This window comes from Carassius gibelio, chromosome A11, assembly GCF_023724105.1.
Source record: "Carassius gibelio isolate Cgi1373 ecotype wild population from Czech Republic chromosome A11, carGib1.2-hapl.c, whole genome shotgun sequence".
Classification (NCBI taxonomy): Eukaryota; Metazoa; Chordata; class Actinopteri; order Cypriniformes; family Cyprinidae; genus Carassius; species Carassius gibelio.
This window is the reverse complement of record NC_068381.1, coordinates 16,716,265-16,743,631: the sequence shown is the minus strand read 5'-3', so window position 1 is coordinate 16,743,631 and position 27,367 is coordinate 16,716,265. Positions and strand designations below refer to the sequence as shown.

At 37.1% G+C, this 27,367-nt stretch overlaps 2 protein-coding genes across 5 annotated transcripts; both read left to right on the top strand.

Moving 5' to 3' along the window:
- On the top strand, nt 1–2,454 carry si:ch211-262i1.5 (uncharacterized). Its single transcript, XM_052610136.1, has 3 exons — nt 1–752; nt 1,328–1,454; nt 1,625–2,454. Exons 1-3 carry the CDS (start codon nt 184–186, stop codon nt 2,363–2,365), a joined length of 1,437 nt encoding a protein of 478 aa, XP_052466096.1. The 5' UTR covers nt 1–183; the 3' UTR covers nt 2,366–2,454.
- Nucleotides 2,455–5,168: 2,714 nt separating this feature from the next.
- LOC128022497 (polypyrimidine tract-binding protein 1-like) lies at nt 5,169–27,332 on the top strand. 4 transcript variants are annotated; one of them, XM_052610129.1, is made up of 16 exons: nt 5,179–5,267; nt 5,744–5,794; nt 7,101–7,131; nt 12,569–12,629; nt 12,710–12,882; nt 13,858–14,004; nt 14,522–14,677; nt 16,775–16,885; nt 17,274–17,451; nt 17,554–17,634; nt 17,730–17,875; nt 20,652–20,685; nt 21,447–21,539; nt 21,771–21,987; nt 22,069–22,146; nt 25,476–27,332. In XM_052610129.1, exons 1-16 carry the CDS (start codon nt 5,260–5,262, stop codon nt 25,606–25,608), a joined length of 1,698 nt encoding a protein of 565 aa, XP_052466089.1. In that variant the 5' UTR covers nt 5,179–5,259; the 3' UTR covers nt 25,609–27,332. The 4 variants fall into 4 exon arrangements, with proteins under 4 accessions (XP_052466090.1, XP_052466089.1, XP_052466092.1 ...); XM_052610132.1 differs by lacking the exon at nt 5,179–5,267 and adding an exon at nt 5,582–5,641; XM_052610130.1 differs by lacking the exon at nt 5,744–5,794 and having other exon boundaries at nt 5,169–5,267.
- Nucleotides 27,333–27,367: the final 35 nt, after the last annotated feature.

The window sequence follows — 27,367 nt, the reverse complement described above, 5'->3', positions numbered from 1 at the left end:
CTACAAAATTTCAGTGTCTAGCGAACTTCCGGTAAAGCATTCACCGATAGGAAACAGTGTGGTAGTAGTTAACTCTTTCTGATATATTTCGATTAACTATCGACCACATTTTTTTTTAATTATATTTATACACTAGCTACGTTACCATTATAGTATATTCAATTCAAATTTAACGTTTTAATAATGAGTTCAGAAACCTTTAAATACCTTCGGCGTGAAGGTTCATCTTCTCTCTATTGCTGTGTCCCGTTCTGTAAAATGTCCTCAAGGTATAATTCAGTGATTAGTTTTCACAGTTTTCCTATGAACGAGGAAATGCGCAAAAAGTGGCTTCAAAATATCCGTCGTGAGGATTACAATGTCACTGTTAATACACGAGTCTGCAGTCGACACTTCACTAGTGATGATTTTATTAAGCCCTCGACTCCCACGGCACGCCGACTGCTGAAGAAGGGCGTCGAGCCCACGCTGTTCCTGTGGAGCGACTCCACTTCAGCAACAAAGCGCATCGGGTTATGGAAGAAGAGACGCGACTCTCCGTTTAAAAAAGAACATGTGCCTAAGTTCTTCCAGCATCAGGAGCACGATTATTGCTCATCTCCTGTCCAGGATGATGTGGCTTTGGATCAGACCGAGCATCTCCGAAAGGAGGTCGAGCGCCTGAAGAGACGCGTGGCTGAGTTGGCTTTCCTTCAGAGATTTAGTTTGGACCGATTTGCTGCATCCGACGATGACATACGGTTTTACACTAGGTAAGCGCTTCTTATTTTTTTTAAATAAATGTTTTCATAACATTTTCATATTTGTTAAATACATGTTAATTTAAGTAGTAGCCTATTTAAGTGGTTGTATTGAATGTGCACTTGTAGTGCATTAACATATTATACATAAAATCATCTCGACTTTTTTTTTTTACTTTACACTTCAAATCATGGTTTTATTCATCTTTTTTTCATGGTTTAAAATAGTACTTTTAAAGAACTTTACTTTTTTTTTCTTGTTAACTTGCTCGCAAGGTGTGTGTATGGCATGATGCGTGTGTGTGTGTGTGTGTGTATGTATATGTATATATGTCAGTTTATTTACATAATCTATGAAATTATGCACAGTATGTACTCGAACACTCCTTAAATGATCAGAAAAGCAATCTTAATTCATTTCATTGCATTTATATAGATTTAAACTAAATAACTTGTAAGTAACGAGTTCTAAGTATGCTAAAATGTCCATTTTAAACAAGGGTTTACAAGCCTTACATTTTAGTGCACACTGTAGCTTACAAAAAATAAGGTTGTTCATCACATTTGTTGTCCCGCATCTCTTGTAGATTTGCCACTTACAACCACTTGATGGCGTTCTGGAGACTCATCGAGCCTGCGTCCCACAGCATGCTTCGTTTGACCAGAGCCAGGGCAGCAACAACCAGTGAAGATGGATCATCAGGCAGTACATCTGTAAATAATTAATTTTGAAGTAATTTATAATTCATTTATCAGTTATGATTTTATAAATTACAGCTTTCGTGTGGGGGGAATAGGGAAATATATATTTTTTGTTTACCAGTATTATTTTTTTCTATATAAACAGACACCTTAGAAAAATGTTTTCCCATTTTTGTTAACAGTGTCAGTACCTGCAGCCCATGGATGAGTTTTTCCTCTTCATGGTCCATCTATCAGTTGGTCTAACAGAGAGAGATCTGGCCCACAGATTCAACATCCATCAGTCCTCTGTGATTCAAATCATTACAAGATGGGCCAGTTTTCTCTACGCCATCCTTGGATCTGTGCGCATCTGGATGTCTGAGGAGGCGGTCAAGGCTCACATGCCAAAGGAGTTTCAAGACTATCCAGACACACATGTAGTGATTGACCGCATAGAGCTGCGTTGCCAATCTCCATCTTCTCTCCTGCTTCAAGGTGAAGGGTCCCATTGCACCTACTTGGGGTTGATTGGCATGGCACCGCATGGTGCAGTCACGTTTGTGTCATCTGTGTATCCAGGATCTGTCAGTGACAAGGAGCTTCTGAAGCAGTCTGGGATTGTGTCACTCCTGAAACCTGAAATGGCCATCATGGTCAACAAAGGTTTTTTTATAGATGACTTTGTACCATGCAAAGTTTACCGGCCTGCCTATCTGTTAAAAAGGGAACAGATGCCAGCTGATGAAGTGAGGGAAACGCAGTCCATTGCTCGGCTGAGGGTCCACATTGAGCGTCTCATGGGCAGGGTGATGCAACACAAGTTGTTGGAAACCGTCATGCCTCTTTCTGACACTGGGACCATCAACCAGCTATACACTGTTGCTTGTCTCCTTATAAACTACCAGAATGGTCCCTTGTTAAATGCCTGGGCAAATGATTAAAGACTAGACTAAACATTTACTGTTGGAGGATGATCAAAGGGCTGTAAATGTAAATATATACATAAAAATAAACATCCGGATATAAATAACTTTGGTACTATGTTTCTGTAAGCCTGAAAATATAAATAACATCTGTAGTGTTTCTGTATACATTTAAATGATTTTTTTTTTCTTGTATGCCACCATAATGTAAATGTACATATAAACAACTTTCAAAGTTATTTATGTTTACAGTGGTATACAGGAAAAGCTTTATAAAGTTATGTTTACAAATAGATCAAATAAATGTTAACGTAAAACATAACTTTTATACAATGTTTCTATAAACTTAAATATAAATAATTTGGTGTTTCTGTAAAAAAATTATTTTATAATGTGCTTCCTTACACACTATAATGGAAACATGCAAATATAAATAATGTATGCACAGTGTCAAAGTTATTTATATTTACATGTTTGCAATGGTGTACAGTGAGACTTTTATCAATTTATTTTATAGAAGCATTGCATGGATAGAAATATGAAAACATGTAAAGTATAGATAACTTTAAAGGTGTTTTTTGTATGCATAATGTTTACACTTAATAGAAATATGTAAATAACTTGTGTACAGGAACATCAAAGTTATTTAAATGTATATGTTTACAGTGGTGTAAGTGAAAAGCTTTATAAAATTGTTAACAAAAACACTGGATCAAATAGGGAAATACGACAAAATATACATATACTTTTATAATGTTTCTATAAACATGTAAATAATAACTTTCTGTTTCTGTAAACATAACATCACTGTAAAGGAAACGTAAATATAAGTAACTTTTGTAAAGAAAGACACTATTAAATAAATTTATATTGGTTTACAGTGGTGTACAGTGTAAGCTTTATAAAGTTATTTGTTTACAGAAATGCTGCATCAATGTGCCTAAATGTAGATATGTAAAATTTATTTTTTTATACAATGTTTCTACATGTTAATACAACATGTAAAAAAACATGCACATATATTTAACTTTATAGTGTGTTTCCTTTTAACCACTGTAATGGAAATATATGAGTGACTTTGACAGTGTTTCTTAACAGTGTTGATCTTTTTTTTTTCCTCTTTTCTTTCTAGGAAACTTGGCAGGTAGAAGTATTAAAAAAGAAATTGCCCTCTCACAGATGGTTTTACACGTTACTGTCTTTGTAGACGAGACGAGACTCGTGTCATCCTGTGCATAAGCAAAATCAAACCAGTCTGATCCACATAAATGACAAACACATGTACCCTATTGTACTTCAATTATTAAATCATTTCCAAGTCAGTATTATTTACAAAACATAACATTTTGGAAACAGCTTTGGTTATATTCTTTAACTCTGATAGCTTTAAGTTTGGCTTATCTGATTACTTGGCCTCTATACTCTGGCCTGTTATTTACCTGGCCAGGTCACGTGATGCATTTGGTTGGCTACCTTGGAGACAATGTGTCTCAGTTTCTGTTGCAGCCCCCCATCTATTATTTAGCTTTAAGCAGGTGTGGCACAGGGAAAAGGTAATTTCCTCAGTGTGATAACAGGTTATTATTGATGATGATAATACCTGATTCCAAAGCTCTCCTTGTCCCATAGTCCTTCTGGACAAGACGTCTGAAGCTTGTAAACTCTTTAGTAGGTTTAAATTAAATCTTTTATTTTAGATCACATCAGACATGCCATATCACTAAAATTTATATGAAAGAAACAAGTATCAATTTTCATGCATACAACATGGTTTCACCAAACCAAAACTTGAACAGAGTGAAATGACAGTAAAGAGCCAGCTGGTCACGAGAGACTCCGTCTCACTCCAGAGGCTCCCAGACGTCAAGGAGGTCATTTAAGGAGCACTTAAATCTAACGGACAGCAATCCAACAAAATATGTGTCTGATCAGGAGACTGTCTCTACAATGTGCAACAACAAAAAGTTCCTAAGACCGGTTATTTTGTCAGAAAAGCACAAGATGAAGTTCATGCTTCATCATTGCTCTACTTTGCTCTTCTGAAACCTTCATGCCTTTTATTTGCACACACACACACACACACACACACACACACACACACAGACATGCTTTATGTTGTAGAAACTACAATCAAGTCCCTAATCAGATGTAATGGATCTCTGCTACTACTACTGCAACCTGAAATATTAATGGAGCCGCCCTGATAGCACACTTATATCACAGAGACATCTATTTGACATCTACAAGACATATTTTTTGAGTGTTTGCTCATCTGCAATACGTTTAGATGCAATACAATAGATGTCAAATAGACGTTTAGAAGATGTCTTATAAGATGTTTAGAAAATAAAACTGACATCTTAAGACATCTATCAGATGTTTGTTCACAGCAGATGCTTTCCAGATTAAGTGATCTTTAACGTGTATGTGTGCTGTCTGGGCGGTTATATGAGCTTTCAGTTTGTTGTTGTTGTGTCTAAACTCCACTGACCTTTAGAGACTAAAAAGTGTGCTTTATTAGATTAATAGTAAATTAGATATCATACATTTATTTCATCAAGTAAAGTTACTGTTTCACTGATGGAACAACTCGTTAATCCATTGTTTGAACAGAAAACCCTATTTCCTAAGCGACTAGTCCATTCTTCAAAGACTCGGAACAATACAATACTAGGATGCGCAGCACGCACGCAGTTTCTCGCTCCTCAACTGTAACCGCCCTTTGCTTTCAACCCGTCTCACCCAATCACAGTCCTTCTCGTGTCCCTCACGCCCACTGTTTACCGGGATTGACCAATCACCGAGCTCATCGCTGAGGCTCCGCTCAACGCGCTCCGCCATTTTGTAGCGCTTTAAGAAAACTCAGCCAAGCAGCAAAGTTGCGGATCAGAGCTGCTGTTCTTCGTTGTGCAATGGACGGGTAAGTGATGCTACGTTATTATGAATGGAAAACAAGTCATGCTGGCCAGTCGATAAGCACTACACGAAGGAAACCGTACGTTTACCAACTGTAAAGTATATATATTTGTTTTGTTAGATTGGGCATCACGCGCGCTCGCATCAGCAGCATTTGCGTTTAAACAACCCGTAGTTTTCTCTTACACCAGGTTTCTGCCTGATGCTCGATGTTGTCATGGTCACGTTTACTTTTTGTTCCCTTTTAATCCGCGTTTTTTTTTTTTTTTTGGGTAAATCTAGGGACATTTCCACCAAGAGGACTTGTTGCATCGATTAAAGTTTAAGCAGTAAAGAGCAAAAATCTTAAAAACCTCAATAGGAAAACAAGCCCCAAAAGTTCAGTTTTTCTTTCTGACCAGAATACTGTAATAAAAGTGAATTTAAATAAATTGAATAGGTAGGTTGTGTGATGGCATTGACATCTTTTTCCCTGTGCAGCCGCCTAGAGACTGAATTGTATCCTCTGGGATCAAGTTACGCAGAATTAGAGTAAGTCCATCTGAAAATTCAGCTCATAGTTGGTGTTTTATTTTTCTTTCTTTTTATAACCGTATATTGATTGCATTTAAGTTTTGATGAGTGAAATATAATTAAGTGTATTACTGTGCTTCACTGAAAAAACATCGCCACGGTTGCCATAGTTTCCACCAAAACACTGTAATTACTTAGCCATTTTAATTTCCTGAATATGATTCACACTGGTGTGCCTTGACTTTTTTTATACATTAGAGGCTCAATTCTATTTTTTTAGACTGTTCATTAAATGTTTATAGCTACAGCATTGTAAATATGAGGTTTAAACTGTATTTCTGTTATGTTGGTAATTTCGGGTTACAAAATGACAAACGAACTAGGAATACATAAATAAAACAACTTATAGGGAATTTAGTTCAGCTTCCTGAATTTGACACACAACATTTTCTCAAACGCATCTCCTTTCACAAAACTTTTTTTTAAAAATAAGTTTTAAACCCTGTTTGCTGAATAGCAACCTCTTTAAGTGGCTAAAACTACCAGTTACTGTTGGAGCTGCCGCAGTGTGGTGGAAACTGTGGTTAACATGGTAAATGGTTTTAAACGTCCACCAGTTAGTCTGTTTGATATACATAGATAAACTAGACATCTAAGATGATACTGATACTAAAAGCACATGCCAGCTATGGTGACGAAATGACCCCAGACCATAGGGCCCCCTTGTTAGCGCTCTCGTTCATTTGCATGAAGGTTATTCCCTCTCAGGGAAAACGTATCAGAACTTTGTTTTGGCACCGTCTGTTTCTTTTTCTAGCCATTGTTTCAAACATAAAAGCTTTCATGCTGCGCCGTGTTGAAATGAGGGCTTTTCGGAGCGTTTCTGGGAGTTCATGTGAAACAGGATGTGGGGGTTAATCTTCAACCATACACTGACCCAAAATACCACTCATATTTCTAGCTCTGAGGGAGATCAGTCTAGTCTCCAACTGCTTATTCCTTTAATGGGAAAAGCATCTAACCAACATGAGCCAATTGAAATATTGCACTCATTAGCCAGACTTACAGTCTTACAGTTAATATTTAGGTATAGGATATTCATTTCACATTTTGACTTATATAAAAATGGACTGGATTCTTAAATTACATAATACATATCTTTACGTGAATTTTTTTTTTTTTTTACCTTTTGTTTCATTGGGACTATAAAAAAAATGCATTGGGTCACAATAGTTCTCTGTTTTTCTTTTCATGCATTTATTTATTTATTGTTTCTGGTTTCATGCGCTCATTTTTTTTCTTCAATATCTGTTTTCTTTTACAGCGTTGTTCATGATATTGCAGTTGGCACAAAGGTAAGAATCATATTTTTCGTTCTTCAGTCACTACTACACGTGCTATACGTCTTTGGTTGGTTAAGGAGCAGATTGTTTTGCTTCATGTCCTATGACCATTTGTGTGCCAGGACTCTCCGAATTGAGAATTGGCATGGCCTTTGTGGCTTCCACACCTTGTGCTATCACTCCTTCCAGACATGATTCATCCTGGCAACAATGGGGTGAATCATTTTCAAAGGGAATCAGAGATTTGTTAGGACAAGTCGAGCTCTGTGGCATTGTGCCATGCCACGTTGCGCATTCTCATCTTTTTATGAACTCTTAAGTTATCATTTAACTTTAGGAACAAATTGTGGTTCATAATATTTGAAACACATAGTTAAGAAATCCCTAACTTGCTGTCTGGATAGGCCTTCACAAGGCCGCAACATGAACACTCCCGCTCGTTCCCTCATTAAAGATTATTTCCTGTGGTATGTGGCTAGTGAGGAGGGACCCTCAGGATGTGGAACAAAGGCTGATTCATGAGGTTTATTTAGGTTAGTTACATGCTCATGCAGTAACATCTATGGCATGAAACCTACAGGCACTTCATTTATCTGATGATTACCACAGTACAGGGAGGGGCGCTGTTTTAAGAGCTAATTGCAAAATTTTAAAGAGATTTCCTAGTTTCGGATTTAAAATAGTTGTAAGGGGCATCTTTCTGGATTTTGTCTCCGGTTCAGATCAGCTGGAGGATAAAGACAATAGCTGCATTTCCACTGTTGGGCCAGTGCGAGCCAGGGCTTAAAGCGGGCCGGACGGGGCTCATAGCCCCGGGCCAGTAGCACCGAGGCCAGAATAGCGCAGGGTTTCCACATTGGAGCCTCTCAGAACAACGTCATGCAACCTCAAAATTTCACCATCAAAGAGAAGTTATCAGAAAACTAACAAATAGGAACATGTGCGATCACAAAACGAACATGATAAAAGCGGCCGTTTGTTTGCATGCTTTGTTATATATTCAAATTCAAAAGCATCGATGTTTTAACTATAGAATAAGTGATGCATTGATGATATTGATTTAACTTATCAGGACTCAAAATTAATCACACATAAATACACTTATTTCTATTTTATTTATTTATTTTTAATGCTCATGAAAATAGCCTGCTTATTCAGTCGAGTCTGTTTCTGTTTATTAGCCACAGTAGCCGTCATATTTAGAATGAATGATAATATCTCTATTTTTTATAAAAGCTCCCGAACAAAAAACATTATTAGGCTATATTCTTTTATGATAGGCAACGTGAGATAAACTCTCGAGACGAGGCTTGTGACAGATAATATGAGTTATTTAATTAATACACGATTGTGATAGAGAATAAGAAGCTGACGTCTGATTTCTTCAAGCGGTCATATTTTACAATGTTTACTATGGTAACATGTTTAGCGTGCATATCTTTTTCATCGCTTATAAATATTTCAGCCTTGTATGGTGATTCTATAATCCACATTGGATCAAGTTATTTCAAACACTTGCTGAGAGAGAGTTTTGAGCTGGACTTATTTAAAAAAAGTGTTTAATGCTGGTGTTAAAGCTGTTATCTTTCTGAAATGATCCGCAGCGCAGACTCTCTATTTTTTTATAAAAGCTCCCGAACAAAAATCATTATTATGCAACGTGGAGCTAAACTCACGAAACGAGACGACAGATAAAATGTTACTTAATAAATACACAATTGTAACAGAGAATAAGAAGCTGACGTCTGATTTATCCAAGCGGTCATATTTAGCATGTTTACCATGGTAACGTTAATGTTTAGCGTGCATAGTCTTTTACATCGCTTATAAATATTTCTGCCTTGTTTGGTGATTATAATCCACATCGGATTAAGTTATTTCAAACGCTTGCTGCTGACTAAGAGTGAGTTTTGAGCTCAACTGATTTTAAAACGTCTTTAATGCTGGTGTTAAAGCTGTTATCTTTCTGAAATGATCCGCGCTGACGCTCTCTAGACACGGAGAAACTCCACCTTTGTTCATAATCACTCCTCTAGCCCCAGCTGGCCCGCTTTGGCCCAAGGTTTTCATCGGGCCAAAAAACCCTGGCCGTTGGCCCCGAGGAAGCGCCGGCGAGGCACGATCAAGCCCCTGAAGTGACAGTGGAAACGCGACTGGCCCTGGCACGCACTAGCACGCCCGGTCCTAGCTCGATAGTGTAAACCAGCTAGTGTGGAACCCTGTTCAGAACCTAATTTACTATTGTATCATGAGATTTCTGAGTGAAATAGCATATTTAATGAGTAAAGGTGTTGGCTAGGAGTTGGCTTTAGATTGGGAATTGATTAGCAGACAATTGAAGGAGACAATAATTGAGCTTAATTGAATGCAAGTTTACTAAAACAAAACCTCCTAAATATCTGTTTGGCTATTGGTTGACATTATTGTGGCCTAAGTGATGTCATCAGACGAAGAGAGTTGTTTTAGAGCATTAAATTTTGATGAAAGATTAAAATAGTGGGATGAGGTGCAGTAATTCAAAAACGATAATAAATAAAAGCAATGTATGTCTGAGTGAAACCAAATATACAAGAAATGTATTTTTCTATGGCCCCTCTATGGCTTTATCAGGACAAAAGAGGTTTTGTTGATTTAAAATTAGAAAAGTAGATGTTCAGTTATAGTTTCATTTTTTTTTTAATTGGTCATCAGATGTTATGGCATATTAGATGATCTTCAGGTAAGTCTATTTGTCTTTGTGAACACCGGTGACAAGCATTTTATTGTTTCCGTGCACTTTCTACCTCAGCCAAATGATTTAACCCATTTTAGAGACATTCCTCAGGGATTCCTCTGGCTATTTTGAAATGACGAGATGAATGCCGTCTATTCATCAAATGCAAATATGTTTGGCTCATCACTCAGCACACACATGTAGCTCTTGTGTTTGTCCAGCAGTGCTGATCAGAGGGATGATGGCTGGGGGAGGTGCTGATGGGTCACATGGGGTTTCGCTTGATGCTTCCAGTCTCTCTCTCTTGTCCTCGGTATTTCATAAAGAATGCAAGTCGAAAGCTTGTGGGTCACTGGTGCTGATTATAGCAAGCCAACGATTCGCAATAGTCCCACCTTGTTTTAACTATTGTGGATTGTAAACTTGTTAAGTGTGGTGTAAATTAGCCCAGTAAAAAAGGAATCTTAAACTTCTTGTGTTACCATTTAACGTGAAATTACTTTCATCATAGTGTAAATGCAGCATGCATTACAATTACAACTATGCATTAAAACGACTTTCCTCTTCTAAAGACGTCACTTGGGCCGCAATAATGTAAACGGGTTTGTGTGCACTTGGATGGGTTAAGTGCAGAGTACAAATTTTAAGTATGGGCCACCATATTTGGCAATTGGTGCAGTGACGTGTGTGTGTGTATATAGAGTCTCTATTATTACGAATAACTGGGGTCTGGAGCTGTGCTCATAACCTGTATGATTAGTGTGGTAAATGGCTCAAGTTTGAGCAGTAGTTGTGGGTGAAAGGCACACCTGGGCGTTTGGAGATAATGGGTCTTGTGTATTCAGGTCAGGGTTGGGTTTCAGTTACCTGCAGCGCAGACACAAGGTCTCCATGGTGAGCACATTACAATCGTAGCTGCTGTGGTAACGGCCCGTTTTTTGGGTTTGTTGTGAATTGTTGCAGGCTTCGCCCCTCCCCGTGTCTTTGACACCCATTCATCTGTTTTAACCAAGAATCTCATTGTGCCATATCTAACAAAAAGTTAACGCATTGGATGTTTGGGTTTGTCACGCTCAATGAACTATGTTAAATGCACAGAGATAGTTCTGTCTGAAACCTTCTAGAAGCTTTGAAAGAATGTTCCAGGTTTGTGCACCGGGGAGAAAGATAAGCTGATAATGATTTAATGCTATGGCTGATATTAAATAAATGATAAAATAAAGCACTAAAAACTATTAGTTTTATTAATTCTATTAATTTACGCATTGCAACCTTGTAATGTAAAGTATGAAATATATATATGTAATATATGTAATGTGATTTTCTCAAGATTTCATTTTGTTAGCTGATGTGAGTGTTATAAGGTAGCCTAACTATTAAAATAGCTGAGAGCAAACAACACGCATCACAATATACATGTTGGTAACACAAAAGCAGAAATTCATTCGACTAGAATAGTAGTCCTACTGCTAAAAGGATCATTTAGATAGTGAACCGATCAAGTACATAATATTTTAAGTACAGAACAGTTAAAAGTTGTTATTGGATGATTGCTATAAATCTTTTTTTAGTTAAGAGTAATGTGCAGCTTTAAGTTCTATGTTTAAGTTTAGCTTGTTTTGCAGTAACCCTTTTGTTTCTTAGCTGAGTGTGTTTACATGTGGTTCTCATAGAGCGGCTTGACTGTGGAATTTTAACATGTGGAAGGCAGGCCTGTGTGGTTGGGTGGAGTTTCTGCTGAATATGCTTAATTCATTCTTGCTTTAGTCATACGCCGTGACTGGACAGTCTTAATTCAGCAATCTTCTGTCACATTCTCAATTTTCTGCACTCAGAAAGTGTATAATCAGAAGAAACATTTGCTTTTGATTGTCCAGATTAAATGAGACAGACAATGTTATTTGCAGAACTGTGATGTATTTACTTTTTTGTTAATATTTACTTTAAGGGGTAGTTCACCCAAAAATGGAAATTCTGTCATTTACTCACTCGGTGCCAAACCTGGATTGAATTTCTTTCTCCTCCTCAACACAGAAGATATTTTGAAGAATCTGGGTAACTAAACTGTTTCTGGTTCCCATTGACTTATTATTATGTTGTTCCATACTATGGAAGTCAATGGATACCGGCAACTGTTCATTCTTTGAAATATGTTTTTATGTCCAAGAGAAGAAAGACACTCATACAGGTTTGGAACAACCTGAGGGTGATTAAATTAAATTAAACTTTTGGGTGATCTGCCCTCTTAAGCTGGGCTAAAATGTGTTGTTTGAAACTATGCAGAGTTGTATAAATGGCCTGGTCCTTCACATGGACATGTTCTGTCCTTCCTTAAACAAAGGAAAACGTGAAAGCGCAAATGCAAGTTTCAGTCTGAACACTCACTAGCTGACGACACAGAAATGTAAGACCACCATTCTGCCCATGGTCTAGTGAGATCTTTCTTCATAGGTTTCTGGTGGGGGATGTCTTGTGGTTGATCTCTGACCTCACCCGCTCTAAGGCAATGCTGTTTGCACAGGAAAATTAATCGCACATCAGAGTTTTCTGATGTAAACTTGTCCTTATTTGGACATCCATTCAGGCTAAAGGTTGGATTAGTTTATCATCATAGTTTTACCCTCTTTACTTCAAGTGTGCTATTTAGGTTTGTAAACCTCAGAACTGACTGTCTAAACATGTTACTGGACACTGTTTGACCTGGAGCTTTCCTCTTTGATTTAATTTTGTTTTCAGAGAGGATCTGACGAGTTGTTCTCCTGTGTTTCCAGCGGGTCCTATATCATGAGCTCAGCAGGTAGGATCTATTTGTTCTTTATTTGTTTATTGGTTAGTTTTTTTATCTCAATCCCCCCTCATTATCTACTTTCTATGCAGCCAACGGCAACGACAGCAAGAAGTTCAAAGGTGACATCAGAAGTCCTGGCATCCCGTCCAGAGTTATACATGTCCGGAAGCTGCCCAATGACATCAACGAAGCGGAGGTCATCTCCCTCGGCCTCCCCTTTGGCAAAGTCACCAATCTGCTCATGCTGAAGGGAAAGAACCAGGTATCAGTCCCTCTCCACCCGTGAGATTCTCGGCATTAGCTCCAAATAGGAGACGAGGTTGAATTAACATAGTCCATCCAAAACCTTTGGATTTTTCATTTTTGAAGTAAATAAGCTGCACTTAAACTGAAAAATATTATCTCTGTTCCCAATATTTGTGTTATTGTTTTTGTATTAAATAATAAGTTTATTTCAGCGATAAGTTAATGTCTGATTGCAGTATTTCTTTCGCTAGATATTATTGTTTGTGAGTGTCTTGTTAAGAATGTGTTGTATTATAAAAAATCATGGTTATTATAGATAACTAAAACCATAAAAAAAAAACAGGAAAAAAAAGTAAAATAAAATGTAAAAAACTTCAACTTGTTATAATACAGCTTTAATATGGTTCCCAAGGAAACATTTCATTTAGTTTAACTTAAGACAAGAGCTGAAATTACAAATAATCTTTACATTAATAAAATTACAAACTTAAAATAAATAAAAATGAAATGCAAAACCAATTCAAACTATTAATAAAAACTAGAACATCATTTAAGACTAAAATAACACTGAATTTATGAAAAATGAATACTTTTATTCAGCAACAGTACATTACACTGATCAGCAGTGACAGTTTTAGGAAAAAATATATATTTCAAATAAATTATGTTGTTTGGAAAACCTTGAAAAAAGTATTTATAATTATATAAATCTATGTAACTATTTCCTCAAAAAAATTAAGCATCACAAATGTTTTCAAAATTGATAATAAGAATGATAATAACAATGCTTCTTGAGTAGCAAATCAGTATATAAGAATGACTTCCCGAATTATCCCAATATAAATATTTTTATGTTAAAATAGAAAAATGCTCATTTAAATTGTACTAATAGTTCACAATAGTTGGTTTAGCTAGAAGTGTTTGTTTTATGTGCTTGCGTGGAACATTTTCCGGGCTTAAGGCAAATTGCATGATATGCATTTTTGTGCAGGCTTTCTTGGAAATGAATTCTGAAGAAGCAGCCCAGACGATGGTTACTTACTACTCCTCTGTAACGCCCGTCATCAGAAATCATCCCATCTTCATGCAGTACTCAAACCACAAAGAGCTGAAAACAGACAACTCACCAAACCAAGTGGTATGTGCTTCAGATGCTCTCAGCGGCCAGCACACGCTCCACGTACAGAGCTTTATGAGGCTTCATTACACATTTCTGACATGGTGATTCATTTGTATATGTTTTTACATAAATAAAGACAGCCGAAATGTATAAAGCGTTATTTGCAGCAGCTGTGCACATGATGATTGATACGAGCGGAGGGTCTGGTTTGCTCTCTTCCGTGCATCTTGTTTTTTTGCCTTTTCCTTTTTAAACACAGTTTATATGCCTCTCAAGGCCTTTAGCAGTGAATTCCACAGCTGCAGCCCATCAGCACTCATTTGGAGGATCGCTTAATTTGCTTTGCTTCATCCTGTTTGAGTAAACACAGAAACGTAGCCTACAGAGTTTACTTAATTTTGTCCAGATTAATCCATCTACAAATTTTATTCGTGCATTTTCAGACAAAAAAAGGCATGTATGGATAGATAGGTGTAAAATCAATCAAATGGAATGGGAAAAAAAGACCTAAACCATGTCATTTTGGTGTCTACAGAGGGCACAGGCAGCACTGCAGGCGGTGAATGCTGTCCATGCAGGAAGCATGACTCTAGGTGCCATTGACCCATCCGGTATGGCTGGCCCCAGCTCTGTCCTGAGGGTCATTGTTGAAAACCTCTTTTACCCTGTGACCCTAGATGTTCTACACCAGGTATACACTTCCTCTAGTTCTCTGCAATGCTGTTCTTTTCTTACTTGAAGCGATAGTTCACCCAAAAATAAAAACTGTCATCGTTTGCTCACACTCATGTTGTTTCAAAGCCTTAAGACTTTGGTTAATTTTCAACTCATAAAGTAGGACATTTTGGTAACTTTACTTAAAACCTTCATGTATAATCCTTTTTAAAATTAATCATAATGTATATCGTAATACATTTTATAGTTCATGTTAATTCCAAAATTTAATAATGCATTATTAAAATCGAAAGCTGTGCTTGTTAATATTTAGTTAATGCACTGAATGTGTTTTCATTAACATTAACAAATATTAATAAACACTGTAATAAATGTATTGTTCAGTGTTTGTTCATGTTACAGGGTTCATACAGTTTAAGCCCTGGAAAAGCCTTGAAAACAGACATTTATGAAAAGTACTTAAATGTTTAAAAGGCAGTATATATAAAATTCATTTGTTTTCTTGCAAAATGAACGATGCATTACGTCTTATATAAATAAAGAGCTGTTTCCCCTGGCTTTAAGCAGGGTATGAGATCTCAAGGTATTACTCTTTAAGGTGACAAGTAGTCTCGCGATATTAGTAAAAAGTTGATTTTGTGGTGAAACCTTTGAAAGTACTTGCATTGTATTGTTCGGTCTTTTATTGGATGTGCTGTTTGTTTGGGTTTCATTTGGGGACGCATATAAAGTCTGAGGTGCTTTTTTTGTTGCACTGTTATCATTTACAAGCTTGGAGCGCGTCTCCATCTCAGCAGTTCAGTCCACAAACTCTTCCTCTGCATATACTGTGAGTTTGTGTTACATTTATGTGAGAAAACAGTGTAAATCATTCATAAAACTATGCAAACAATGAGGGGAATACATCAACATATTTCTATTAAGCCTTTGTGATTTGTTGAACGTCATGATTTCAAAATGAAAGTTCAAACCCTCGCTTGCACTTAGGTCTATTTTTATTACTAAAAAATATCAGATTACTCGCTTGTCAAAAATAATCAGTGGATTTAGATTACTTGATTACCAAGATAATCATTAGTTAAGGATCTAGATTAGTTAAATGTTTCAAAAGAAAACTACATTGTTTTGCTTTTTGTGATTAAAAGACCAATATTTTGGCATTGAAAGTTTCTTAAAAATAGTATTAAAATAATCTCATTCTAGTGAACCATGTATCTGGATCTTGTGAGATAAGTGTATTGTCACACCCCTAAGTGTCTACAAGCATGATATAACTCATAATTGTCCAAGTGTATGATAATGCTTTTTTACTCTTCAGGTCAATCATATATTCATTAAAAGAAAATCAATTTGAATAAGGAAAGCGATAACTTTACCATAGTGTCTTTTCAAGTTGCCACAGCCATTGCATGCTTTGCATGTGCTGCACGTTACTTTTACCATTTTGTTTTATTCGTTTATTTATTAGAATTTGAAAGATAATAACAATTTTGTGATCTCTGATTTTAGTCCTTGAAAACAAAAAAAGTAGTGCTTAAAGTCTTCTCAGTTTCTGTACGAACCCTGATGTTAGTACATTAACTACTATTAACTGATGGAACCTTATTGTAAAGTGTTACCAGAATAACTAATGCATTAAAACTACTTTTATAATGCATTATATATAACACTTTAAGTAAAGCGTGAAAATTAAAGTAAAAGTTAAATAATTCGAATTCATAAAGAGACCTGAGACTATTCTATTCTTTAAAAATCCAAAAGGTTCATAAAGTTGTTGTGAAACAAATCCATAGGAATCGAGTAGTTTAATCTAAGTCTTGTCAAGAGATATAATCTCTATATGTGACGAAGGTTTTATTTTACGGCAAACACTTTTATAAACTTTGGATCTTTTTGGTTTTGGTTATCTGGACTTTGAGTGGAAGGATAGAAACCCCTCAGGTTTCATTAAATTATGTTAATTTGTGTTTGAAAGATTAACCTTAAGTCTTACCTGTTTGGAATGACATCAAGGTAAGTAAATGATGACAGACTTTTCAGTTTTGTGTGAACCATGCCTTTAACTGTAGCCAGTTATGGTTGTTTGATACTAAAATGTTTGGTTCCTCAACAGATCTTCTCCAAGTTTGGCACAGTGCTGAAAGTGATTACTTTCACAAAAAACAACCAGTTTCAAGCTCTCCTCCAGTTTGCTGATGGCCTGACAGCACAGCATGCCAAGCTGGTGAGTAGCACCATCTATCAGCCATAATATGTAGCCACAGTTATTGAAACTTTGTTTTAGACTTTGTTTTCCATCAGAGCATGTACACATGACTGCCTGGTTGGGAAGTAAACCACTGTGCAGATAATGAACAGAGTTAGGTAAAAACTGATTGGGTGAGGGTGATTTTAATTATTGAAATCTGGAAACCACAAATATAAAAGCTTGTGGAGGCTTGGTACCAACGCAAGATAAAGCAATTCCCAAATATAAATGACACTCGTTCAGGATAAATAACCAGCGAGCAGATTGTGCAGATGATTATTCTAATTAGTGATGCGCGGATCGCAGTTATATAGATTTTGACATGTTTGTGGCACAGTTTTTATATAAATCTCTCTTTAATCAGGCTCTAGATGGACAGAACATCTACAATGGCTGCTGTACCTTGCGCATCAGCTTTTCCAAACTTTCCAGCTTAAACGTCAAATATAATAACGACAAGAGTCGTGACTACACTCGCCCGGACCTGCCCACTGGGGACAGCCAACCTGCTATTGAACATCACGCTCTGGCTGCTGCTTTTGGTACAAACGGGTGTTAGATTACACCCAGCACACTATTAGACCATACAACCATAGTCCCATTCTGCCTCTTTTAAAAAGTCTAAATATCCTGGTATTTTGCAGCTGCTCCCGGGATCATCTCTGCCACGCCATATGGAGGAGCGCACGCCTTCCCTCCAGCTTTTGCTATCCAGCAGGCTGCAGGTACAATGACACACCACTTGAGTCTAACACCTATGTTTCATTTGTCTGTATTTGTATTGTGATGTATAGAGTACGTTTGACTCCTTCTTGAACAGGGTTGACAATACCTGGGGTTCCCGGAGCCCTTGCCTCATTGGCCATTCCCGGGGCAGCCGCGGCCGCTGCGGCTGCAAGCAGACTGGGCTTCCCGTCCCTCCCCGGCACCCACTGCGTCATGCTGGTCAGCAACCTGAACCCTGAGGTTAGCCGTTCTCAGTCTCTGATGGACCTAGAAGTGCATAGGGGGCCCTATTTTAACGATCTGAAACGCAAGTGTCAAAGCGCGAGGCGCAAGTAACTTTGTGGGCGGATCTCGGCGCTGTTGCTATTTTTCCGGCGGGATAAATGGCTCTTGCGCCCGGCGCAAATCTAAAATGGGTTGGTCTGAAGTAGCTTCATTATTCATAGGTGTGGTTTGGGCGTAACGTGAAATAAACCAATCAGAGCGTCATCCAACATTCCCTTTAAAAGCAGGTGCGCAAGTTCCATTATGGATTTCTATTATTATGGCGTATTTACCAGGCGCACGCCAGGAGCGGTTCACAGCCGAGGAGACTGATGTTCTTGTAAGAGCAGTGAAAGACCGAGAAGTTGTGTTGTATGGGGATGGGAGAAACCCACCCAAAATAGCGTCGGTTAAACAGGCGTGGGAGGAAATAGCCAGTTTGTCAGATGTCCTTATATACATATATGTCTTGCCACTATTGGGCAAACAGGTCTGATCCTTAATTACTACAATTAGCCTGAATAATCTGTAAACTAGATTTATGCCTATTTTTTCACGTCTTCGTGGCACACCACAATGATTTCCGTCATCTCATGTGTTAATATTTTTTTAGTGTAACAATTTATGATTTGCAAAAATAACTGTTGCATCTGTGTAGATTACATGAGCAAAGTGTATGCGCGTTGTGCACGCTATACATTATGGTCAAGCATGCGCCCTTAAAATAGCATAATGAACAACGCGCAACGCGCCACTGACTTTTCTGGTCAGTGGCGCTATTTGTTAAATGGAACAGCAAAAAAGCACCAGGGATTGTTTGTGCCGGAACACGCCTCCTTTTTTGCGCTGAACCGCCCAGGGAGCGCAAGTTCATTCACTAGTTTAGCGACGTGCTTCTGTGGAGGGAAAAGCGCGCTTTGCGCGGGTGCAAAATAGGAATGACGCATGCGTCGGTGTACAAAGTCAATTGCGCTGGGTGCAAGATAGGGCCCAGGATTTCTATTTAAACACTAAGACTGAGCAAGTTTATGGAATTTTTTTTTGTTATTAATGATCCTTTTTTAATTTTTTAATTACATTTTTATAATCGATAAACAGAGCAGAAATCGTATCAAATGTAAATTCACAATGATTAAATAATTTAGATGAAAGCAATGGCACAACAGCAAACACTAAATGAAACACTTTTTAAAAGATTTTTTTTTTTATTAATATTTAATTTTATTTAATTTTATTAATATTTAATTTATATTAAAACATTAGCACTTAATATTAGTATAATATAAATATTGGTGTAAATATTTATACTTAATATAATAGTATAATATTTAGCACCACAACAAAAACTGTTATTTAATAAATAATTTAATATTTAATATTTAATAAATATTGATAATATAAATTTAAACAGTGGCACTGGCATTTCAACAAAATATTTGAAACACTTTTTTAAATGTAAAAATGTTGGTATAAATGTGTGAAATTGACCGACAGTGGCAGCACAAAATAATTGTATAAAAAAAAAAAAAATTAAGTTAGAATTTCATAACATGTATGATTAAAATATAAACAATTACATTTTTTTTCCAAACAAAAAGTACAATTTAAATTATAATGTAAAACGTTTGGTATAAATATAATTTAAAGCACCACAGCAAAACCTTAGTGGAACACATTTTAATATATAATATATAATATATATTATATAATATATAGTATAATAAATATTAAAATTTAAACAATAGCACACACAGTTATTTTCCTAATTAACTGGACTAAATGGATATTATAGACTGGTGATGTCACTATTACAATACTGCTTTAAAGGAACTGAATGTTCCTTTAAATTTAGTGCATTTATGATCTATTGTCGTGTAGTAATTGCAGGACACAAAGCCCATTGCTTAGCGTTTCTTTAACTGAAGCTCCGTCTCTTTAATCACTCAAGTGTCCTCACCCCTGTGTCATTTCTTCCTCTAACATCCTCAGGTTTTGCATACAAAATCCCATTCAGTTGAGCTTCATTCTTCTTGTTGCTTCCATTTGAATATGTTGCTGCTTTATTTCATATTTCACTCATCTCCTCCAAATATTAAATAGCCAGAATTGTATTTTCTGTTGGTCTGTTCAGAAGCTCTGTTCTTTTATTTGTATTTATTTGTAAAACAGGCCATCGGAAAGTGCATTTAAACATTGAAATTAGTGTATTGTTGACTCCAGTAACTAATCGCTAAGAATTAGCTTGTTAAACTGGTGAAATTTCTGTTAACTTTAGCACTATATTTTGTATTTCTTTATGTATACTGACTTTGTTTTGTTTTTTTACCTCCTTTTTTCTCCTATTTCTCTCCCTCCCCATTCCCCTCATCCTATTGCTCTTTCTGTTTTTTTTTTTTTTTTTGCAAATCTCGTTCTCCTTTGCCATCTGGCTACACACACCATATGTCTCTACTCATCTGATCTGTACCAACAATTACACAATTAAACATCATCCCACAATCACACACACATCCCAACATGATACACAAACAACTCTCTCTCTCTACACCCCCCCCCCCCCCCAATCCCACCCCTCTCTGTCTCTCTCTCTCTCTGTTCCCAATCCATTAACCATCTTCATGATCCAACCACCGTTTTTCGCCATTTCCCGTGGAACTGCCTCGCTGCCTCGGATATGTTGAACCTCCACTCTGCCTCCGATCTTTACCTGTTTCTTCCTCCTCCGCTGCCCCCCCTCTGCTGTCCTTTAAAGAGAGTTACGCCAAACTGCCTCTTTATTCTCTTCGGTATGTCATCCTTTAGCATCTTTTTTTGTCACTCGTTTGTTCTGTTCTTTTAATTAGATTTTGTGTCCACACAAGGCATCTGTGAGGCCTGATTCTTTGAGCGCCTCGTTTGTTTTCTGCAGTATTTGGTGTGTTGAGATGAGATACGTCATGAAAAGCTGCAGCTTTGCCTGAACAGCAGCACTTCCTTTGAACGCAGATGGAAGGCTGCAGCTTTTTAATGATGGAACAAAGCAAATTTGCGCCTTGTAAAATGTTGCATGCTTTTGAAAACCATTCCTCTTTTACCTTTTTTTTAATTGCATGTCTTTTGGAGAAAAGATGTTTAAAAAACTTGGTTAATAGTCAAGACTCCTGCTTTTAAGTTCATTTTCATCCCCCTGAAAACTCATCTTTCGATTCTAATTTCAGTCGATCCGTTGAATCTGTTCCTCAGGAGATCGAAAAACGAACTAAAAGCACATGTTGCAGTTTTCTTAAGAGCTGCAAATCCACTTGAACTTTCTCTTTACTAAGAAATTTTTCAGTCTTTTCTTAAAGCAATTTCAATTAAACCCCTGATAAGATTGCTATTAGACACTAGTTTAAATTTTTATGCATATGTATATTTTTACCTTGAAGAGCATGTGATGAGGGGATAGAATGGAGTATCTTGATTGTGAACTGAAGTTGTTTTCTAGCTCAGGCTGGTTTTGATGAGGTGTGTCTGATCATAACATGCTGTATATTTATATCTGACATGAAACCGTCTCTCTTTGTAGGTGTATATGGGGATGTATTGAGAGTGAAAATCATGTTCAACAAGAAAGAGAATGCTCTCATACAGATGTCTGACGGGACCCAGGCTCAGCTGGGTAAACAGCCTTAAAATTATTACAATTTAATTGCAGAAAGAGCAGAAAACTTATATATACACCACCTTTTTTTTAGGTGTGCTTTAAAGCACAAACTTAGTCAGACGTGTCCCAGTAATTAGCACATGCTAGCACACAAATTAGTTTTCATAATATACTGATAGATGTAATGGGGAACTAAGGTGCAGAATAGTTCAGTATTTATTTCATAGATAAACATTTATATTTCAGCGATGAGTCATCTAAACGGGCAGAAGTTATACGGCAGGCCCCTGCGCATCACGCTGTCCAAACACACTACTGTCCAGATGCCACGGGAGGGACATGAAGACCAGGGGCTGACCAAAGACTACAGCAGCTCTCCTCTCCATCGCTTCAAGAAGCCAGGCTCCAAAAACTACTCCAACATCTTTCCTCCCTCATCTACCCTGCACCTGTCTAACATCCCGTGAGTTTATACACATCAGCCTCTTGTTTTTCTATGACTTTAAAAACCCAAACCTCACCTATAACTTTGTCTCTGTTTTAGACCCTTGGTTGTCGAAGATGATCTCAAGATGCTCTTTGCTAGCAATGGTGCTCTGGTCAAAAACTTCAAGTTCTTTCAGTAAGTGTGTAAAAGTGTGACATTATCATAGTGTGACATTTATGTAGTATAACAGTCATTTGAAATTATTGATATGGTCGAATCACATCCAGTTACTGATAATGTGTGTTCCTTTATCGCACATTACACACATATTTCTAAACATTTAGCTTATAATTTTAAAACTATTTAATTTTGCACCTTTTTTATGTTTACATTTTTTGCTTTAACAAAGTCAAATCTATACTACTTTGTTAAAACAAAATTGTTTATTAATTTCTGTACTGAGTATTATATTCTGAATTAAATCTATATATTTTTTTAATAATTGTTTTTTTTTATCATTTAATAATTTATTATTATTATTAATAATTCATTTAAGATTGTTATCTGGACAAACTCTATATCAAATTAATTTCTATATTGAATTTCTGCATCTTATGGTGCGTTCACACCAGACGTGAATGAAGCGTTAACCACGAGTGATTTACATGTTAAGTCAATGCAAAGACGTAGATAGACATCGTGCGGTGTGATTCGCAAAAGACGTGGCGCGAATTGAGCATTTTGTCGCGCGAATTGAGCGTTTAGACGCGCGAAACGCGTGATTTGCACAAGTTGAAAAATCTGATTTCGCACTGCGTTAAACAATCAGGAGCTTGCTCTAGTAGTGACGTGATTACGATGTAGCGAGCGAAGGGAAAATCCGGAACAGCAATGGAGGACAAAGTCATCGTCACTGTATAGCCACTTTCACATTGCAATTCAGGAAAATACACAGGTAATGCGTGGCGTCAATTGCTCCCGGGTCACTTTTTTGCCCCTTTCACACTGCCAGTGATTACCCCGGTATCTGTGTGTGTGTTCACTCACAACCCGTAAAGGTCCCTTAAAGACACGTGACATTAGGGCGTGGCGTGTAATGTACGAGTCGAAAACGCTAGGCACGTTAACTTTCACTTAAGCTGGCGAACAATCTCAGCGTCAGCGTAGAAAGTGAGGAACTAACTGATCTCTGCTTCATTACAGTTTACACACATTTTTTCATTGCGAACATTGATCTGCCTTCAAAACACCTGGTTAAAGAGTCACGCGGTAATGTGCGTCATCACTACGACACGGCATTAGTTCTGGCTTTTGTTTACACAGCGCTCGTTCTGGGACTGAACCCGGCAATGTTACTAGGTCCCCAACCTACTAGGACATGTTTGCGTGAACCCAACTGGAACAACCCCCTCCCATGACATGAATTCGCAGTGAAGTGAATTTCAACCGCTGATGAAGCTAATAAACTCAAGATGTTCAAGCTTCCAAATACGTACAGTATTGTTCAAAATAATAGCAGTACAATGTGACTAACCAGAATAATCAAGGTTTTTCGTATATTTTTTTATTGCTACGTGGCAAACAAGTTACCAGTAGGTTCAGTAGATTCTCAGAAAACAAATGAGACCCAGCATTCATGATATGCACGCTCTTAAGGCTGTGCAATTGGGCAATTAGTTGAATTAGTTGAAAGGGGTGTGTTCAAAAAAATAGCAGTGTGGCATTCAATCACTGAGGTCATCAATTTTGTGAAGAAACAGGTGTGAATCAGGTGGCCCCTATTTAAGGATGAAGCCAACACTTGTTGAACATGCATTTGAAAGCTGAGGAAAATGGGTCGTTCAAGACATTGTTCAGAAGAACAGCGTACTTTGATTAAAAAGTTGATTAGAGAGGGGAAAACCTATAAAGAGGTGCAAAAAATGATAGGCTGTTCAGCTAAAATGATCTCCAATGCCTTAAAATGGAGAGCAAAACCAGAGAGACGTGGAAGAAAACGGAAGACAACCTTCAAAATGGATAGAAGAATAACCAGAATGGCAAAGGCTCAGCCAATGATCACCTCCAGGATGATCAAAGACAGTCTGGAGTTACCTGTAAGTACTGTGACAGTTAGAAGACGTCTGTGTGAAGCTAATCTATTTTCAAGAATCCCCCGCAAAGTCCCTCTGTTAAAAAAAAGGCATGTGCAGAAGAGGTTACAATTTGCCAAAGAACACATCAACTGGCCTAAAGAGAAATGGAGGAACATTTTGTGGACTGATGAGAGTAAAATTGTTCTTTTTGGGTCCAAGGGCCACAGGCAGTTTGTGAGACGACCCCCAAACTCTGAATTCAAGCCACAGTACACAGTGAAGACAGTGAAGCATGGAGGTGCAAGCATCATGATATGGGCATGTTTCTCCTACTATGGTGTTGGGCCTATTTATCGCATACCAGGGATCATGGATCAGTTTGCATATGTTAAAATACTTGAAGAGGTCATGTTGCCCTATGCTGAAGAGGACATGCCCTTGAAATGGTTGTTTCAACAAGACAATGACCCAAAACACACTAGTAAACGGGCAAAGTCTTGGTTCCAAACCAACAAAATTAATGTTATGGAGTGGCCAGCCCAATCTCCAGACCTTAATCCAATTGAGAACTTGTGGGGTGATATCAAAAATGCTGTTTCTGAAGCAAAACCAAGAAATGTGAATGAATTGTGGAATGTTGTTAAAGAATCATGGAGTGGAATAACAGCTGAGAGGTGCCACAAGTTGGTTGACTCCATGCCACACAGATGTCAAGCAGTTTTAAAAAACTGTGGTCATACAACTAAATATTAGTTTAGTGATTCACAGGATTGCTAAATCCCAGAAAAAAAAAATGTTTGTACAAAATAGTTTTGAGTTTGTACAGTCAAAGGTAGACACTGCTATTTTTTTGAACACACCCCTTTCAACTAATTGCCCAATTGCACAGCCTTAAGAGCGTGCATATCATGAATGCTGGGTCTTGTTTGTTTTCTGACAATCTACTGAACCTACTGGTAACTTGTTTGCCACGTAGCAATAAAAAATATACTAAAAACCTTGATTATTCTGGTTAGTCACATTGTACTGCTATTATTTTGAACAATACTGTACAAATAACACGATTTATTCGTGCAAGTCTCATCTGGTGTGAATGCCCCATTAGGCCATTGTGTTGTTTCTCACTGTAATTTTTTGATTATTATAATTTCATAAATTGTTTCATAATGGTAAATCTTTGATTTGCTGGCAAATAAAAAATGTTACAAGTCAGATCACCTATATGCACTAAGAAGTCTACATTACAAGCTGTTTTATTATTATTATTATTATTTAATTTTGATTTTATTATTAGTTTAATTTAGTTATTTAAGGTTTTTAGTATTAAGTCAGTGGTTTTTAAATCATTTTTCACCTAGTCATTTAGAGTTAAACTCCAATTTTATTTTATTTTTTTTCATCAGCACGTAAATATCTGCCAGAAATACTAACAAATTCCTCAACTTTCAGGAAGGATCGCAAGATGGCTCTGATTCAGATGGGTTCGGTGGAGGAAGCGATCGAGTCCCTTATCCAGTTCCACAACCATGATCTCGGAGAAAACCACCATCTTAGGGTCTCTTTCTCCAAGTCCATCATTTGAGAGAAATATAGTCTGGAAAGGACTGGAGTGGCCAGTCACTTCAAACCTTAATGAGTCTTAATCACAATGCTCACTTCCATCATTCCATTATTTTATTTAAAAGACATTTTAGTGGATATTTTACATATAAATATATTTTTTCAAGGTTTTAGAACAGCTGTATTATTAGTTGGGCCGAGAAGTTCATTAACTCGATGCATTACTCCATCTCTCACTTTCAGCCTATTTAAGGCTTGATTTCTGTAGAAGCAGAGATAAACCACTACAGGCCTTTGATTCCATTTGTGCCTTACTGCTTCAGATCTCCAAAACCTCAGTCAAACATCTGCAACTAATGTTTGCAAATCTGTAGTTTACAGTCCATTTCATGCTCTTATGCTCCTGTGAGACATGGGTAACTTCATCGGGCTGATGGTACAGGCCTAAAACTCGGCACCTCTGCATTACGTATCTCCCAGTAGGGTTGTACTCCTCATATCCTTTAGCTTTAGCATTTATACTGTTTCTTTAGACATAGAATGTTTACAGGCATTTTCCTCCTTCAAATTTATGCAATCATTTGTGTGTAAATCTAAAAGTGTTTGTCTAGATTTGTATTGTTTGCATACTGTGGGCCATTGCATGTTGGCTGTGGTCAGCGGATCATTAACCGCTGGCCGTTTACTGTTTGTCCTTTGTGTAGATGTTTAGCATCTGGCTTTATGTTATTGTGTGCAAGAGTAGATTATTTAAACTATTCTACTTAATTGGCACATATATTTTATGTAACCATGAACCTGTGTGTATACTACAGCTTGATACCAAAGCCTTTCCTCTGTGTTCCTTTGTAAGGGACATCCTGACACCTTTTAGCCTCACGACAAACGGCGTGTCCTCAGAGCAGTGTATGTCTGCTTTTCTGTAGAGAACGGTGTGATGGAAACAGTTCAGGTGATTCGGCCGTCGGATATTACTGATAATCAGCACATCTGCTGAATTGTGCAAAGCATATAAAGTCTTAAACATAATAATAGTCTTAATAGAGCTGCAATGGCCTTTATTGACCTCTGTAAAATGCGTTTGGCCTTTATTCTCTCCCAAACCTCCCTTATTTTCAGATCTGACAAGTGCCTTTTTTAAAAAGCATTTCTTGACATTCAGCTGCATTACCGTTCAAGTTCATTATTTTTTTTATAAAGGCCCAAAATGAGGCCCAAAATGATTTGCCACTCAGACCAGATAATATACAAAAAATCTAATATTCTTATTCCCAGCAATGTTTCACAGTGGATCAATTTATTTTACTTTACTAGTCTTATTTTTTTTACATTGGGTTCTGTGTATGATGTTCTTTCCCCTTTGTTACATGTTATTCTATTGGTGTGGGACCAATCTTAAAATATTTGTATTCTTCACAGTGGCTGGATAAAACCTGATTTATGCATCCTTGCACAACATTAAAAACACTCAATATACAACATCTGTCTTAGATTATATAGTGTTTTTTCTTATAGTGGACAGATGAGGTGTAAATACTATTTTTGTACCACAATATTAAAAGTTATGGGTTTTTATATCCGTTAAAACATGTATATTTTGATTACAGCTATGGGCCATCATCATGCAAAAAGAAAAAAAAAAAAGTTCAGTATAAAAGCAGGATTACACTATTTTTAGTCTTTATCTTGTTCTTCATGACATTCCTAGTTGTACTTTTTGCCTTCAATAAACATGTGTTTACTAAAGCCTGTGTCCATGACGTTCTTTCAGTGCGTCACAG